The 17068-nt window shown below is 43.4% G+C and overlaps 1 protein-coding gene across 1 annotated transcript in view; it reads right to left on the reverse strand.

Moving 5' to 3' along the window:
- Positions 1 to 202: 202 nt before the first annotated feature.
- cdk6 (cyclin dependent kinase 6) overlaps positions 203 to 17068 on the reverse strand; it is a 30207-nt gene continuing 13341 nt past the window's right edge. Inside the window, exons 5-8 of the mRNA XM_056415959.1 lie at positions 9498 to 9607; positions 4229 to 4279; positions 3663 to 3798; positions 203 to 3540 (exon numbers count right to left, since the gene is read on the reverse strand). Of these exons, the coding sequence (XP_056271934.1) occupies positions 3388 to 3540; positions 3663 to 3798; positions 4229 to 4279; positions 9498 to 9607 (450 nt within the window). The 3' untranslated portion in view covers positions 203 to 3387. The remainder of the gene's footprint in view (positions 3541 to 3662; positions 3799 to 4228; positions 4280 to 9497; positions 9608 to 17068) is intronic.

The following is a 17068-nucleotide window of genomic DNA, read 5'->3' on the forward strand; positions in this document are numbered from 1 at the left end:
ATAAAATATATTTTTCCTTGTGCAAATGTGAAAAAGAAGTATATGATGACAAAAGACTGTGGCAGAATGCAAGTAATTAACACTATGACAAATTACAACAGCAATTGCTTTGGCTCTAATGATCCCGTATTCCAAAAATGAATACCGACAGTCACTCAACTCATTAATGTCAATCATGCTTACAAATGAGTCCAAAACAACATTCACAAAAAGCTGCGTTTTATTCAACTGGTGCAACACAATAATAAGACACCAATGCCTGCATTCATACATAAGTATAATGCCATGATTGTGTTGTTCCCAGCCTCCATTTCTGTATGCTAATCAGAAATGTGACACAGGAACATAATGTGTAATTTGAGTTATACGATGGATGAAGCTATGTTGGTTTCAAAACAGTTAAAGTTCTAAAACGCTCAACAGTTGACTTCAGTTTTGTGTTCTGAGATTGAAATGTATTAACAGTCATTATTTTCAGTAATGCATTGTACGCGCCACGGACACCAGATGTAAGGCGTTATCAAATAGAAAAGTTCACACAGTGCTTAGTCAAGCAGACAATTATACATGAATCTACATTGTGTTCGCCATCTAGCAATTACAAGTTGCCGGGGGAGGAGGGGAAACATTCGATACAGGCAGTTATCTTCAGACAGTAATGACTACAGTAACATATATTTGATAAATAGGAATGACAGTAGACTATGATCAATGACATGATCATGGAACAGCTTGAAAGAAAACCTGAAGGTGTTGTGATGTGGTCAGTTAGTAGCCCAGAGATGTGCAAACTGTGCCCGAACGGTTCGGACGACCATAACAAGAACCTGAGAAAGTCGGAGAGTGTGTGTGTGCTAGCAGCACTACCTGTTAAGAAAACGTAAACCAGTGTTCAAATATGTTACTGTTCTGAAAGAACTACTACATACAAAAATACAACTCTGTATTACTTGCTTTTTCCTTTCTGGTAAAAAATAGCTGAACTTGAATGTAACTGGACATGACGGTAAAATAAGCAAAAACTGTACACTAGATATTTGTGCATTATTTCATTATCAAAAGCTATGTCAAATTCAAAGTCACTCAATCCAAAGCAAATTAAATGCAACAAGCACCCAGAGAGCCCACAACACATTTTCAATGGACAAAATACTCTTGCCAAACAACATTCCACAGACCCTCGCTACTCTCTACGTCTATCCATTTGTACGACATATCTAGGGGCTGACGATGCGCAGATCAAAAGTCTTCTATCATTACAGCTTGTATTTAGCACTCTATACTGTACAGTACCACTGCCTATCCTTTATACATTTCTTACATTGTCAAACTATTCTTACACAAATCCTATCTTCATCTAAACAGTTGGTGTAATTGGTGTACGAATATTGTATGCCCCAGCATCTTTAAATCAAGTAACGACCTGATGAAAATAAGACTTTAAATTTAAATTAAATACAGAATATTGGCGACACCATTCTGTGCCAAATGTATTCATGTTGAATAGTGCTGGTGGGACATTGTCCACCTATTGCAAGCCTGTGAATTACTGTTACATTCGGATTGTAAATATTAATTGTATCTTATGATAAAAAGCCCATGATGGCAGATTAGTGAGTGGCAGGAGCATTTCTATTAGTTTTTTTCCATCATCGTCTCAGCACCGATATCAGCCCATTATGATGAGTTCCTAGAAGAGTGCAGAAACCATTAGAATCCTGCTACTGGTCTGCAGCTACTCAGGACCTCCTCAGGGTGGCAGTATTATAATACACGCAGGACTGGAATGATAAGACACAACATGGCAGTGAGTAGCTGGCTTGTGATGCCCAATAACGTTTCAATAAGTAGGTGTGTGCATAAGCAAACGGTCAGTGGTAGTGCACACACTACATGTTTTGTACATATCTGGTCTTGTATATCTGCTCACTGCACACACCTACAGTAAGCACTGTGGCCGGTGAGACCCACGCTGTCCACCCAGGATCATGTGTGGTCCGGCCCCCCAGTCAAGGGGGGCTCATGCGAGGCTAAACACTGGTCTTAAAGAGGCCTCTGCTTCATGGCCTCTACAGTCTGCTTGCCCACTACTACCAGTCTATGTGAGATGCAAGTCTTTTTGCATTGTTAACGCAGAAGATCAACATTTAACAACCTAAAAGCAGCAATTACAATCCAACAGTTCATGGAAGGAAGATAGCTTTCGTGCATTTTTCAGTGGGTGAGAGCATTGGTGTCCTCTTTGTTGACTCTTTCCTCTCTTCAGGAGTACTTTCCTAAAGTGTTGTACATTGACTATAAAAAGTATGTGCCCCATTGGTCCAAATCAGGACATTCAAAACACAATCTCTGTTGATGAAGCTTTTTTGACACTGATATTCATTCAAAAATGTCCCTTTAAATTGATTCATATGACTGCTTCACTGGTGCAGCCAGCTGCTTTTTAGAAGTTGAATGATAGGTAGAATAGTGATCACGTGCGTAATCTAGGATGGTATTTTTTGTTTAGCAGCGCATAAACTACAATACTATGGAAACCGAAACAAACTGACCTACAACAAGAGTATTGAGAAGAACCAATTAGTTAGAATGCCAGTAAACTCTGACGGCACTTGAGTAGAGTACAAGTATAGCATCCTCAACAACTAAAGGTTATGTGTGAAGAAGCCATAAGGCCACAACGGAGGCCTGTGGTCAAGGTACAAGGCTCTCTTACTGGGATGAGGGACTCTGACTCCACAGCTCTGCATTTCTAGCTTTAGGGCCAACTGGCAAAGAGAAAGCCACTGTTGGAAAAATTGCATGGCCACTTGCATTTACACAAAGGCATGTGGGATCAAAAGAAGGCTCCCTGGCGGGAGGATGCTAAAATTAAGCTTTTTAACCCACAAACTCAATGATATGCCTGCTATTGGTGGCAAAGGTATGTGTGTGTGTGTGTGTGGGGGGGGGGGGGGGGTACATTTAATGAAGCAGCATACAAAAGAATCCTAGAGGAAACCTGCTGTCCTGATGGGAGATGGTTGTTTTTCTGCCTGAAAAACAACCCGTAGATTTACAGCTACACAGGGCCGTCTTCAAAAGGACAACCCCCAAATGACCCAATCACAATCCAGACCGGATTGGTTTAAGAACTTAAAAAAGATTTAACCACATCTATATCCCTTTGGCAAATGTTGTGTTCTGTACATTTGTTCTTAAATTGTAAACTATTTGAACGGATTTATGTAAGATTTGACATTTAAGATTTATCTATATATCAGTGCCAAAAAAGCTTTAATAACAACCCTGAAAAAACAATGAAGAACGAAAATCACCAAGGCGGGGGGGTGCGCAGAATACTTTTTATAGACACTGTATGGGATGATTAAGGGCGAAGGAAGACAGTCAGGCAGTCCTCTCCTCCATAGTGGGCTTGTTGCTGGGGATTGGCTGGGCCGCGTACACACTCCTACTGTGGCTGTCCACACTTAGAAAGTAGGGGTGGCTGAGCGCAGCGAAGGCCGATATCCTCCTGGAGGGGTTGAAGGCAAGGAATTGCTGCAAAGGAGAAGATTGGTCAATGTATAACTGCAATATTATGGTATGAATGATGTATGGTGAGAAGGTAATGTATTGTAAATCAATGTGGATAAGTTTGACCTGAGGTTCGTACTACCAACCATTAAGAGGGCCCGTCCTTGCTCATCCATGTCTGGAACCAAGTCCTCTACGGGCTTAGGGGGCCGGGGGCTGAAAGCACTCTGTGGTAGGGCCACTTCCTGGGGCCAGTCCTCTGCTGATGGTACCCCAACAACACTGTGGGATGATCATCGTCATTAATGCCTTCACATAAGCAATGTTTAGCATTCACTGCCTCTCCAGTTCAAAGCTTTGTTAAAATCCTCCTGATAAAGCAACTGACTATTTGCTTGCGTGTCTGGAGCATTGGGGGGATGTTCACCCTAGCAGAGCAGCATGGCCTTGTCTGGGAGGCGCTGCGTTATTTAAAACACAGCCCGCTCTATATTTAGGATATATGCATGATAATAAGTTCAATGAATTAACAATTGAGAATATCCAGACACTGGACTTAAGTTCTCAAAATATCGATTGGATTGACAAGATTTTTATGGACAGTCCAATAAAGTTTGGAGGGCTTCTCCCCATGTTGTACATTCAGACTTATGAACATGCAACATGCAGGATCTCAGAAACGGTAACAGGATGTGCAGCTAATAATACTTACTCAAAGATTTTCCCCAGCTGATCAACATCTGAGTTCCCTCGAAATAACGGTCTGGGAAACAGAAAGAAAACACAAGTTCAGTTCAACATTTACGTCAGTTTACTGTACAACACGGTATTTGAAGATGACATCTATGAGTCTAGGAGAAGTTAAAAACATTAAAAAGTGTTTTTTATGTTCTTATTGACCTTTCTATATGAGTCCCAATGCTCACTATCCCACGGTATGCTGCAGACAAACAGCTCAGAGATAAAAAAGCTATTGGCTCAGGCCAACGAGGAATGTTTGACTCCGATGCGAGCGTTTGAAGTCGCCCCACACTGGCAGCTCCGTCTCATGTAGCCAGGGTGGTGAAGCAGGGTTGGTAGTACCACTGAAAAGGGGAGGGAGGGATGAAAGGAGGGAGGAGAGCGGCAGCACGGCTGCTGGTGGTTCCTGTGGCTTTGGGCAGTCTTTGGATGCCCGTGGGCGGCCACGGCCCTGGCACCCGCACAAATTCCAGCAGTCATCATCAGCACAAGTCTGCCGGCCACCGCTCGCTACAACATAAAGTCTATTTATCCCTCATGTGCGTCTGCTTTTGCACTCTTTTTCTGTGTGAATGTGTAGAGGAAAGTGGGAGGGAGATTATTCCAACAGAAAGATGCATGAAAGACCGGAAGTTCCTCTGGAAGGATATGAGAATGCGTCGCCCTCAAGGAGAAGACCTTCCTCTCACAATTATGAAGGGCAACAAGATTACTTTCTAAATGCGTCACTCCCAAAATGACATTATGAGAAGCAGTAGGGTCAGAGAAGCTTATTATACTTGTTATACTCGACTTTGCCTCAATGATTCGTCACCAGCAGATGTCAATGTAATGCAGGATATCGTCACATCGCTGTGTGCATTCTGTATCCAGGCACAAAGGCGGTTCAAGTGCACCCCACTTCACTGAAGTCAACAGTACGGCTAGCCACCATGTGCTCCCTGTGTTTTCCCACATGCAGGAAGCTTTGCATAGCTCAACACCCACACTTTCCTACAGACTCAGACACTGGGAAATTAGTCACACAGGGGTATTATTTTTGCACATTTTACAGTGACGGCAAACCCTCGGTCACATGCTTTTGCTCGGAAGTGGAATTGACATACATTTTTCTTTCAGTTATTCAAATGGATGTCTCAGTGTTGCTCTACACATCGATCTGAAAGAGGAACACACCACATCGGTGGTTCAGGGTAAAGTACTGCGCCGAGGTTCGAAAGCCATTCAAGATCAAACCAAACCAGTTTTTGACTGTTGCAAAAGAAGATGAAGAAATAAATCACCTAGAGCAAAGTCATCGTGCCACAACAAGCAGGGCTGATAATTCCAAGAGGTCCATTTTTAAACCTGGAGTGGTTTGCTGGAGGGGGATAACTGGATTCACATCGAGCCGACCACTGGCATGCGCACGCAGTCAACAGTCAAGTGTGTGTGCACATTTGCACACACTCAAATTAGGTCCGCACGTAAGGGTGTACAAATGCCCACAGGCACCAAAGAGACCGCTCCCCACTGGGCATTGCATGAGCACATGCGTACGTATATACCATCACACACAAGCTGGACTGAGACTGTGGGTCAGGCTGCTGAGTCACGCTTCCTTTAGTGCCAGCGAGGCTCTGTCCCACATTCCGCAGAAACAACCTCGGGAATGTGTGTGTGCATGTTTGCACGTGAGAGCGTCAATCTGACAGGGTGGGAACCGGAGGGAGAGCAACGGAGTGTGTTTAAGCTCGTGCCGGTGCAATTTGCTTGTACTTGCAGGTGTGCCTGTCAAAAATGTGGACGTCCTGTATATGTGGGTATGCGTTGGTCTCTTTGAGGATTCATCAATTGAGTTCCAAACGGTGAGAAAGTCCAAACGGAGGTGGGGCCTCTCCCAGACCATGAACACAACGCGTTCAACCTTTTCGATTGGAGGAATGTCAACAAGCAGGCGCTCTCACCCCCATTCACTTGAGCCATGACTCACCCCGACACTATCACAGCCATGCAGATGCAGACTTGTATGATATTTGCTCAGATTCCTGAGAGAACCAGTTCCCAACTCTTCTCAGATAGTCATTAAAGGAGGGTTTTTTTCTTTTTACAATGGCATGTTTGATAATGGAAGTGGAGCGAGGAGAAGCTTTGAAGTGTCATGACTCATGAGACAGACATTTTGAGGTTGGATTTCCACTTTTCTGACCTGCAACATAAGGTAACAGGGTCCTCACAGCTCTGTGAAGCTTCAACTAGCGCTTATTGTCATTATAAAAACTTACCTAGCTTTTTCAAGGTAATGTCTTCAGATTGCTTTTTTTGTCTGGCCCAGAGTCCAAAATGATGGACGGATCAATTTCCTGATTGTGCGGACGATATTTCTTAGCTGATATACTCCTTCATTCACAGACAAACAAAAATTACCTTTAGATACCAACTATTGTCAAAGGTAATTCATTCAACCACGAGTGGGGATGTCTGGTTCGTTGTGCCTGAACAGCAAACCAATAAGCAGCGTTTTCTCATCCTCTCTTGTTCTGCACTTTCCCTCAATCACGCTTTCTTTAGCTTTCTTTCACCGTTTTTCCCAGGTGCCCTTTAATCTCTAACAGGTGGCCTTTTAAAAAGCCATCTTAATCACCTGCAGAGGGGGAGGGAGGGAAAGAGAGAGAGACCGAGAGAGAGGGCGAGAGAGTATTTTCTGTTCATTGCCATCAAAGGACTCTGCCTTGCCTTCCGCCTTAAGGCAAAGTTGGACAGGTGCCAGATTATGAAAACACACACATATCCACACCAAAGCTTTTTACAGCTTATTGTGTCAGGGTGAGGGAAGAAGTACCTTAACCTGGCCAACTTGCACACACACACCTCGCTGCTATCTGATTGCGCCTGGTTTTAAAAGAACACAATATCCTCTGCACATAATGCATAACGGCACATGTTACTTTATGTAGGTTCCTGGATATTTAGGCCGTAAGATGCTCAATTACATGTCAATTTGTCACAAATTCTTTGGTGCATGTTTGAACATTTTACACAGCCACGAAATGCTGCAATTTGTGATGCCTCATGATGCGTTACCACATGTTGAGTACGGCATTAAGTACATCCAACCGTCATCCACCTCAAAGAGTCAACGGCTTGACGGGAGTTTCATGTGACTAAAATATTGTCAAAAAGAGTTGCCATTCATTTCTCTGTTGACTAACCAATTGATTAATCATTACAAATATGTGTTGCTCTTATTAGAAGATGTAGAAAGGAAATAAATCAATAAAGAGGTAGGGACAAATATTGGGCAACAAAGACTGAGCACCTGAGAAGATTGAAGAAATCTGCAATAGTTATGGACACACATTTCAAATGTGTGTGGTAAAAGGACAGTGGAAGTGCTTTCCTTACATAACAAAGTCACATATGAGCGTAATGATCATTAAAAGGTCCTTAATAATAAATAACAAAGCAGACCCTCCCGTTAGCCTGTCCTAATGTATGTGAATGCATCCAAAGCAAAGACTTTATCTGGCCTATGAAAAAATTTATTGTTGTCAATTTTAGAGCAGGCTACCAAACGAAGCGGACACATGACTTATAGCACACATGCACAACATGCACTGAGCGTTTAAAAATGAGAAACGCAAAAACACTGGAGTTTATATCTCACGTTCTCACTGTTAGGGAGGCGTGGTTGAAATGCCTCCATTGTCCAGGAGATGTCTCCCCTTAATGGTATCCAACAGATCGGTCCACATGGGACGACCGCAGAAGCCACAGCCGACCCTCTCGGTCCCAATGCGTCAAACAACATAGCGTGATCAGGACTCTTCGGCGGCTGACACCGATGCAGAGGCATGGCTGACTACAATGGCCGGTAAAACTTTACACAGTAAACCGTCATAATCCTCAGTTCACACCGACTGCCTCGTTATTTAAAAAAATTATTATCCAGAATTCTCCCCGACTGCTGAGTTAAAGCACTTTTTGGACAATATAGTGCCGGTATATCCGTTATGGCAATCGCTGGATCGCGACATCCCGATTCCTGACACGTCCATAACTGACGCTAGAGGGGTACGCAGAGCGTTATAGTTTAAAGCCGAGGACCACCGACCAAGCTCTGCGTTTGATGCATCGGGGTGAGAATGTGTCTCCATAGCATACAATACACAAAACTGTTATACTTATGAAACCATTCAGTGGCCACCTTCCCTGTAGGGACGCATCTCCATTCAATATAGATTCTCCTTTAATTTATCAGTCATCTCTCTGTGTGACCGTGTCATTTGACCACATGACTCCATAGTCTCTTCATCCCACGTCACCCTTTTCCACTGGAGCCTGTACATCCCCACTAAGTCCCACATACAGAGCATGAGTCGGTGTGTGTGTGTGTGTGTGTGTGTGTGTGTGTGGCTGTGCATGTTGGGGTGTGAGGACGGTTGGGAAGGAAGCATAAATTACAGCAAGGCTGCTCCTTCTGGCACTCAGCCCCACCTCAGAAAGACAGTTCTTATCTACTCCGACACACACACACCAGTCCAGTCCAGCCTGGATAGAGCCCAGTTCACAAGACACAGTTCTGAACATACTATGGTGCATACATATTAATATTAGATGATACATATTTCCCCATGGCACAAGGACATATTTCATTTATTCCATAGAGGGGAAGTTACACTTTTAAAAACCTTTTTTTGTTATTAGTTTAGCTCTCCAGCATGTGGAGTTCGTTAGACCACAAACTGACAAATACCTATAGCAAGAAGCAGGATCTTGACTTGCATGCTGCAACCACAGCAGCCTGTCATTTCTGGAATGGTTTGATAAGTCAACCGAAATGTGATTGCGCACAACGCAGCTGACGGGTGCCATTTTGAGAAAACGGACGTGTTTAACCCTTGTGTCGCCTTCGGGTCAATTTGACCCGATTCAATGTTTCACCCTCCTGTTACCTTTATATTTACTAACATATTTTACCCTTGAGGTCAATATGACCCCAGCTATTAAAACCTCCAGGAAATTATTAGAATTAATATTGTTTTCCAAGTTTAAGTGTGAGGTACTTTATGTTTGTTTGTTGACTCCCGAAAGAACACCGACATTAAACATTGAATCGGGTCAAATTGACCCGAAGGCGACAGGAGGGTTGAATATTGAATCGGGTCAAAATGACCCAAAGGCAACACAAGGGTTAAGAAACACCCAAATAACCGATTCTGTAACGACCTACATATCATCAAAATTCTCTTCACTCTCACCTTCTCCTAAACATCTCAGCGAAGATGCAGCCGACACTCCACAGGTCCACTGGTGTGGCGTAACTGGACTGTAGGAGCACCTCTGGGGCCCTGTACCACAGTGTCACCACCTACAACACAAATACATGAAAAGGGTTAAATTAAAGGTGTTTGCATGGAGTAAATGTCACCGTATTGAGATGGGGGGCTCACACTCGCATGCACACACGCAGGGTTAATACTTCTCTGCCCTCATTTTAGGCTTACATAAGACATGAAATCATATCTGGCAGGACACGTCTCCCTGCTCCCATTTTAGTGTACTCCCAACACACAATCTTTCCACAGCAATCCACCAGTGACACAACATACTGTGTGTGTATTATACGTTCAGTCGTACCCGTTACAATGAGAAACAGTGCAATGTTGCACTGGATTAGACCTGGCAGCTGTCTCGTTATCGTGACGTGATAACGACCCCCTCCTTCTTCCTTCCGTCTTGCATCAAGCAACCTTGCACCCACCTGAGGTATTAGAGCAACCATTTTGTGCCACTTCACACCACGCCTGGTTTCCAAATGTGTCCCTGTAACTCTATTGGGAGCTCAGTGTGCGTGTGTGTGCGTGTGTGTCATAGCCTGCAGGAAAGCAGCAGCATTGTTAACAGCTACAGTAGGGAAAGCCTCCAGACAAAACTCAGTGACCCTTAGTAGGAGAGTGGACTGGGTCCAGGTGCTTTCCTAAACTCCAGATTTTTCCAACAGCTTTTGGCTGCAGCTCTTCCCTCTGGCACTGCAGAGTGCTTATCGGGATCCTAGAGTCTGAGGCGAATGTTTGTAAGCAAAACAAGTGCAGTGTCACTGAGATATCTTTATTGCACTCTCTGCGGGAGTATGGGAAACAATACCCGAGCTTTTAGATGCCGTCCTCAAGCCTGCGGTGTGTAATAGGAGCACAATGCTCTTCGAATGATGTAGTGAGATAATATGAACGAGTGCTCACGTGTCCTCTTAAAAATTACTTTAATCAGTCAAGTAAATTCATGGTTTATAGACTTTGAAACTTCACTGGGAGGTAGATCTCAGTAATACAAGTCCCGGTGGTTTTCCTCCCTGCACTTCAGTAAGTGCACTTGTTCATTAATGCCCAATGTCATTTCCATTGGTTAAAACGTTGTGTTTTAGCCATGATCGCAGCGTGGCTGTGTGGATGTCAATCATGGTGTCAGTCCTTTGTTCCAGATATCTCAAAAACAACCGAAATTAATGTTTTTACAAATATTCATGATCCCCAAATGATAAATTAAACCAAACGTTTTCAGTAATGCCAACACTTCTGCAATGCTTTGGGCTCATGACCAAATATTTGCAAAAACCAACGAGGAGTCCAATCAGCTAATGTTATTAGTGCGCTAACAGCGACCGATAAGGGGAATAAAGAGTTGTGTCACATTTTTTTTCTTCGAAACTGAATGACACTATTAATAGAGCCGGGGCAGCATTTTGCAGATGTGTGATACTTTCTCGTCTCCTGCTTCAGTGGAAATAGGGAGGAAGTTGAGTCTGGTTGGCCGAGATGTGTCGGCTGAGCCACATGACCAGAAAAGAGACATATGCTGAGAATGAACAGATTGACTGAGGGTCATTGACGATTTTAAGAACAGTGAAACCTCAAAGAAAAGCATGAATGAAAAGTTGCAGAGCGGCACATGTAGTCAGTTACTGGCGCTTTAACGTAGGAAAAGGCTGCATTGCTTTCACTTTGTAGGAACTTGTTATCATTTTAGGTTCTCTGAAATTATTCACCTTGATATCTAGTTAGGACATAATCGCACCTCCATTTCCCCCCCTGCTATCTAAAATGTGTTTTAATGGTGAATGGATGCATAAGGGACAAATGCCCTAATCAAAATCTTCCTCCAACACTTGCAGCTGCAGGCTCAAATCTATGAGACGTCTGTCTGCTGCATGGAGTTAGCAGGCGTGCAGAATCAAAAGTCAGGGCTTTGAACACAAATGCACACGCAGAGCCTTCTAGGAAGAACCACAGAACTAGAGCTCGGGGTATATCCGCCTCAGTGCGATGCAGAGTTACTCGTAAACCTGGCCACATCTGCAGAACGAGACCTATATATCACACATGAGTGCACTCGCGGACACGTAGAGAGAATTAGATGTTTAAGAGACACCCGAGCAACTTGCACTGTAGCTCACTGTTTTTGTAGTAATACATGCATTATAGGATATATTTTGTCAATATTTGTATTGAAAAATACTTGTGACCATGTGATAGTTCAGTTTTTCTTTAATAAATTTGCAAAAATTTCTACATTTCTGTTTTTTGCTGTGAAGATGGGGTGCTGAGTGAACATTAATGAGAAATAAAATGAACTTTTGGGATTTTAGCAAATGGCTGCAATGAAACAAAGAGTGAACATTTTAAAAGGGGTCTGAATACCTTCCCACTGTATATAAAATAAAGTAATATGTTGAATATACTTTGACCCATGTAATCACATTTGTCCTCGCTCAAGACAATTATTTTTGGAAAAAGGACCACACACATAAACCAAACAAAAAGGTGCTTTCCCAAATGTTGTGCTTCTTTTGGTAAATATTTTCAGTTTTAGACTAACACATTTTTGATTATCAAAATAAAGCAACATGTAACTCGTGTTGGACAACAGTAGAGGTCTATGGCAGAGAGAAATAAGCCGTGTCCAGCTTTGGAAACACAGGTTATTTGTAGTATGCGCAATACCTTCTTGGTTGTGAATAGGAATAAAATATCCTACCTCTAAACAACGTGATGTTTGTCCCCATCCACTCACACCACGGAAAAAGTGCCATCCATTAAGCATTTGTGAAATGATTAATTTATTAACAACTGGCTCATCTCAAACCAAAGATTCAGAGTCACAAGCTGCTCCTTTTCATTTCCAAACATACCAATGTTAGTCCTGCTGTACTCGGCACACCCATCCTTTTCTCGCTCTCTATCAACTGCCTCTCTTTCTACATCTGTTTCTGAAGGCCCACGAGTCTGTAAAACACTCTGAAATGCAGTAAAGTATATATACAACAAACAGTTGGAGAGCCTGTAATATCCATGAGTGCATGTTGAACACAGTTTCACTCTCCATAAAATACTTAACTGTCTCTGTGTTAAGGAAGTCTTAAGTCTGCTATACTTAATATCTCAGAACTAATACTCTTACAAAGGACTATGCTCTGAGTCATGGCTGTAACACTCAACCTAATAACAGTTTTCATGGAGATGATTATAACTACACACAGACTGTTGTAAAAAGAAACATTCCCCAATTGCAATGTGGTTCTGAGCTTTATTCTGTCCCTTCCTTCCTCTTCTTCTTCTTCTTCTTCTTCCGACCACGTTTGCATTCCTTCTTTCTTAGTCCCTTTCTCACCCTTCTCCTGCTCTGTTCTGCTTCACATATCCCTTCATTACCCCCTCCTGCCTACCCTCCTCTGTACAGGCTGCATGAAAACAGAGACGCACACATACAGTATGTAGGACAATCGGGCACAAGAGAGTGAGTCAGCCCTCAACTGTACAGTGGTTTTGCTCCAGGGTCAGCTGCTTTGGATTTTCAATCCGTTTCTCTGACTTTCTGACACCCTTCTTTTCTTCCGCATGGTAACAGGAAAGCCAGAGGAGGTCAGATAAAGCCTCGGAAGGAAAAAAAGAGAGTTAGAGAGAGAGAGTTGGAGAGAGAGAGAGAGAGAGAGAGAGAGAGAGTGTGAGGCTGACTCCAGATTAAAGGACAACATTCTGGGAATTCCTTTCTGCTGAGAGCATCCTCCCCCTCACCAACACCACCATCCTCCTCACTGCGGATCCCTGCTCTGCTTCAGGACGAAATGGCTTCTCTTGCCCCAGTGGACCTCCTGACCTCTTGGGCCGGACCTCCAAACTTGTCTGACTTGCAACATCCGGACGTGTACCTCCAGCACACTGTGCATGGAGTATGACAATGAGGGGGGGGGGCCTTGCATGTGCGTTTGGTTTGTGCTGCGTTGTGTCTGAGTACTTGCTTGTGACTAAGTGAGCACCTGCTTTTACCTGTGTGCCTGCACAGTATCTGTAGCTTGTGTTGTTTGTGATGTTTATAAAGGGTCATTCTGGTTTATTCCAACTTATTTTCTTATAGTGTTGGCTATTTTTCCCGCACTGTACTCCCCAAATTAATGGGTATCTTGGAGTTATTATTTTTTTTACCTCCGATTCCCACTTACAAATTAATACAATGAGATATGTGGAATTAGTTATTTAATAGTCCTTCTGGTAAGTGGACTTCTTAAACTTTGGAAAGAGCTAGGCTAACTAATCCCCCCCCGTTAGTAGCTTTATAATCAGCGAACAGCCATGAGGGTGGTATCAATCTTTTCATACAATATTTTTATAGTCTGAGAAATAGACGTAATTACTTTCCTTGAAACAGCTGCCTTGTTTTTACAAGCTGTTGATTGTCTCCCCACTTGGGGTTTTGGCCTCGTCAGATTTGGTTGTCGTCATGTTGCCGTGTTCCCAGTTCTCAGCCACGACTTCGATGAGCACAAAAAGGTAGAATTACCCATAGAAATGATGACAAATAATACCCAGGTTGCAATAAACCGGAATAAATAATGGGCACAATATGTACATTCTTTCTCTCCGCCATCCTCAACTCTCACCAGTGCTACATGACACAAACATTTGCTCATCGCTTTCCATGAGGACTTTCGAGGGGCACTTTCACAGTGACCTGATGCCATGAGGACGAGGCCAGGGGCTTACGGCTGCTGCGCCAGAGGTACTGGGGCTGATGGAGCTTGGCCGGGGGCCCGTGTTTACATTCCCTCTCACTGAGGAAGCCCAGGATGAAAGAGCACCACTGCACACAGACACATACCATCCACACACACATGCACACTTAACAGACAAGTACTTTGGACGCACTAGAGGCCAAATTATAGTTGTAATTGAGTCAATAAGAGCCGGATTGGACGTTTTTACTTTTCAGCTATTACTGAACGAAGGGGAATACAAGGTCAGGCTCGTTAACGCCTTCCGGAGAAGGCTCAACTGTTTGATGCTCCAAGTCTTGAGCTAGAATTTGATTAGATTCCTGAAAGCAACCCGTCACAAATTAAAGTCTTCCTGCATAAATCTAAAGGAAGAAAATGGACAAAGGCTTCAGAGTGTATAGGAAAGCCCCATATGGGAGAGGGAGAGCAGATGTTATAATAATAATAATAATAATAATAAGAGCAAAACTATGCAGCGAGAGAGTACAGTGGAGCTGAGGCTGTAATGTTGTGTCTCCCGAGAGGCCCCATTCGAAGCTCTAGCAGTCAGCCATGTTGTAAACACCATTATTTCACTCCTCCCTCACTTTCCCTCTTTCTTTCTCTTGTACTGCAAAAAGAACAATTTACAATCCCAACAATGCAGCTGCACCAGGCCAAGAAAGGAAATAAGAAAAAGGAGAAAGAATATTTTTTAATAGGAGTTGAGCGGGAAAAGTAGAGGCGGAGAGGGGGAAAGACCGAGCTACACGGCTCGAAAGAAAAGTGCAAGAGCAGCACACAAACTGTACACAGTAAAACAGAAAAAGGGGGCACTACAACGGCTGCCAAAGTATGCACAGTGGACAGGAATGCAGCATGGGGCCCTCGGCGAGCGAAACAAAGACAGCACAGTCAGGGGCTCTCTCTCCCCAGTGCTACCACATCCGCACATCATTAGCTGGAAAATTCCTGATATATGCTGTAATTTTTTCTCCCCCCCCCCCGTCCGTCCGTCCGTCCGTCTCTTCCTCTTGCCGTTGCTGGTACAGACAAGGCTTTAATATTCAGATGCCGGTGTGTGTGCACGTGCACCACACTCACACACACACACACGTCAGTACCCCCTTTGCCCCCCACCTGGAGCACTGCCAGGAGACCATCAACAATGAATGCAGTAAAGGACAGAAGAGTGTGTGTGTGTGTGTGTGTGTGTGTGTGTGTGTGTGTGTGTATATATAGAGTGGTTATACCACTGCTTTCAGACACTTTCACTCGGGATACACGCAGAATTTCGTTTATAAAACCTGCACTGTGCATGTGACATGCAGACTACAATGTAGTCGTCTGCCTTTGAATGCGTGTATGTACAGTATATCTCTTTTCATAGTGTGTAAACTGTGTGTGTGTGTGTGCATGTGCGTGTGCCTATGTCAAATTGGGGCCAGCCCCTTCGCTCCAGCCGGCTGCAGTCAAGGCATAGAGGATGCCTTTTCCTTTTTTTCCCATGCAGAGCTGTTTGAGGAGATATCTAAACATTCCCAGAGTGCGCTGCACGTGCTCTCCTGCGTGCGGTGCAAGGGTTTTCCCCCTCTCCCTGCTTGCCTGTCTGTCTCTCTGTCTGTCTGTCTGTCTGCCTGAAGTAGAAATGCATTATCTGGGAAAAGACACGACTGCCATTCAGTTTTATCGGGTCCGTTCCTGAACCCTGCTGTATAGGGAGTTACTGACGCTTGCATGTATGGCATTATAGCGTAAGGATTATGGGAATCTTAGGACTGCATGTTTGTTCTTCAAAGAGGTTTTCTTATAATTACAGTCTTGAAACTGTTAATATATATAGCTTAATTAATTTGAATCAAGGGCAAAAAGAACCATCATCTAAAGGCGTGGTTTTTTCCGACTTAAAGACAGCTCATCTTCATCACTATCTTGCTCATCACAACCTGTGATAAAGGAGAACCCACCAATCCACACATTCCCCTAACCCACAGCCACAGATTTGAACACATATTCATAGTCAAGCATGGGCCCTAAATTAGGAGACACATTCATAGTGAAAACCTAAATCCAGACTGAACAGAGTCTGACTGCTCTTGATAGCTCAGCATTGTAAAAGTCAGTCTGCTGTTTGAGCAGGGCAGGAAATCTGGTTTCAATTTGTTTAATGTCATCTGAGAGATGAGTGTCTAATTCTGGTAAGCGTAGTGGGAGGGCTATAAGCAGAGGAACGAGGGGGAAGAATGGGGAAAATACCATTGAGCAGGTAACAATTTCACTCCTCTGCAACAACAGAATTTACAGGAAACTAAGACAGTGACTGTACACACCGTTACAAAATTATATTTGTAAAAAGATAACAAGAAAAACTATTGGTTAATTTGATACACTTTTTTTTACTGGAAAAGACTCCAAAAGGGCAAGCAGACCTGAGGAGTCCTAAAATTCCCTTTGGTTATCGTGTTACTCAATAAAAGACTCACTTAAGATGAACTCGGAGGCAGGACCAACAACATTTTCACCACGAATAAATGAATTGTCATCTCCTGTGACTTATAGCAACTCCTCAAATGTGGTTGGTTTTGATCTAGAAAAACACACACGTTTGATACCAAGTGCCTTCACAATAGCCTCGTGGCATTCCCTTCGAGTTTCCCAAATCCAAGATTGTCCCACGATCCACGAAATTGTCTGGATGACCCCAAACTTTTGAACGGTAGTGTATATATATATATTAATCAAACATACCTACATTTGAGTTAACCCTTGTGTTGCCTTCGGGTCATTTTGACCCGATTCAATATT

The sequence above is a fragment of the Pseudoliparis swirei genome, chromosome 1, assembly GCF_029220125.1.
Source record: "Pseudoliparis swirei isolate HS2019 ecotype Mariana Trench chromosome 1, NWPU_hadal_v1, whole genome shotgun sequence".
NCBI classification, from domain to species: domain Eukaryota; kingdom Metazoa; phylum Chordata; class Actinopteri; order Perciformes; family Liparidae; genus Pseudoliparis; species Pseudoliparis swirei.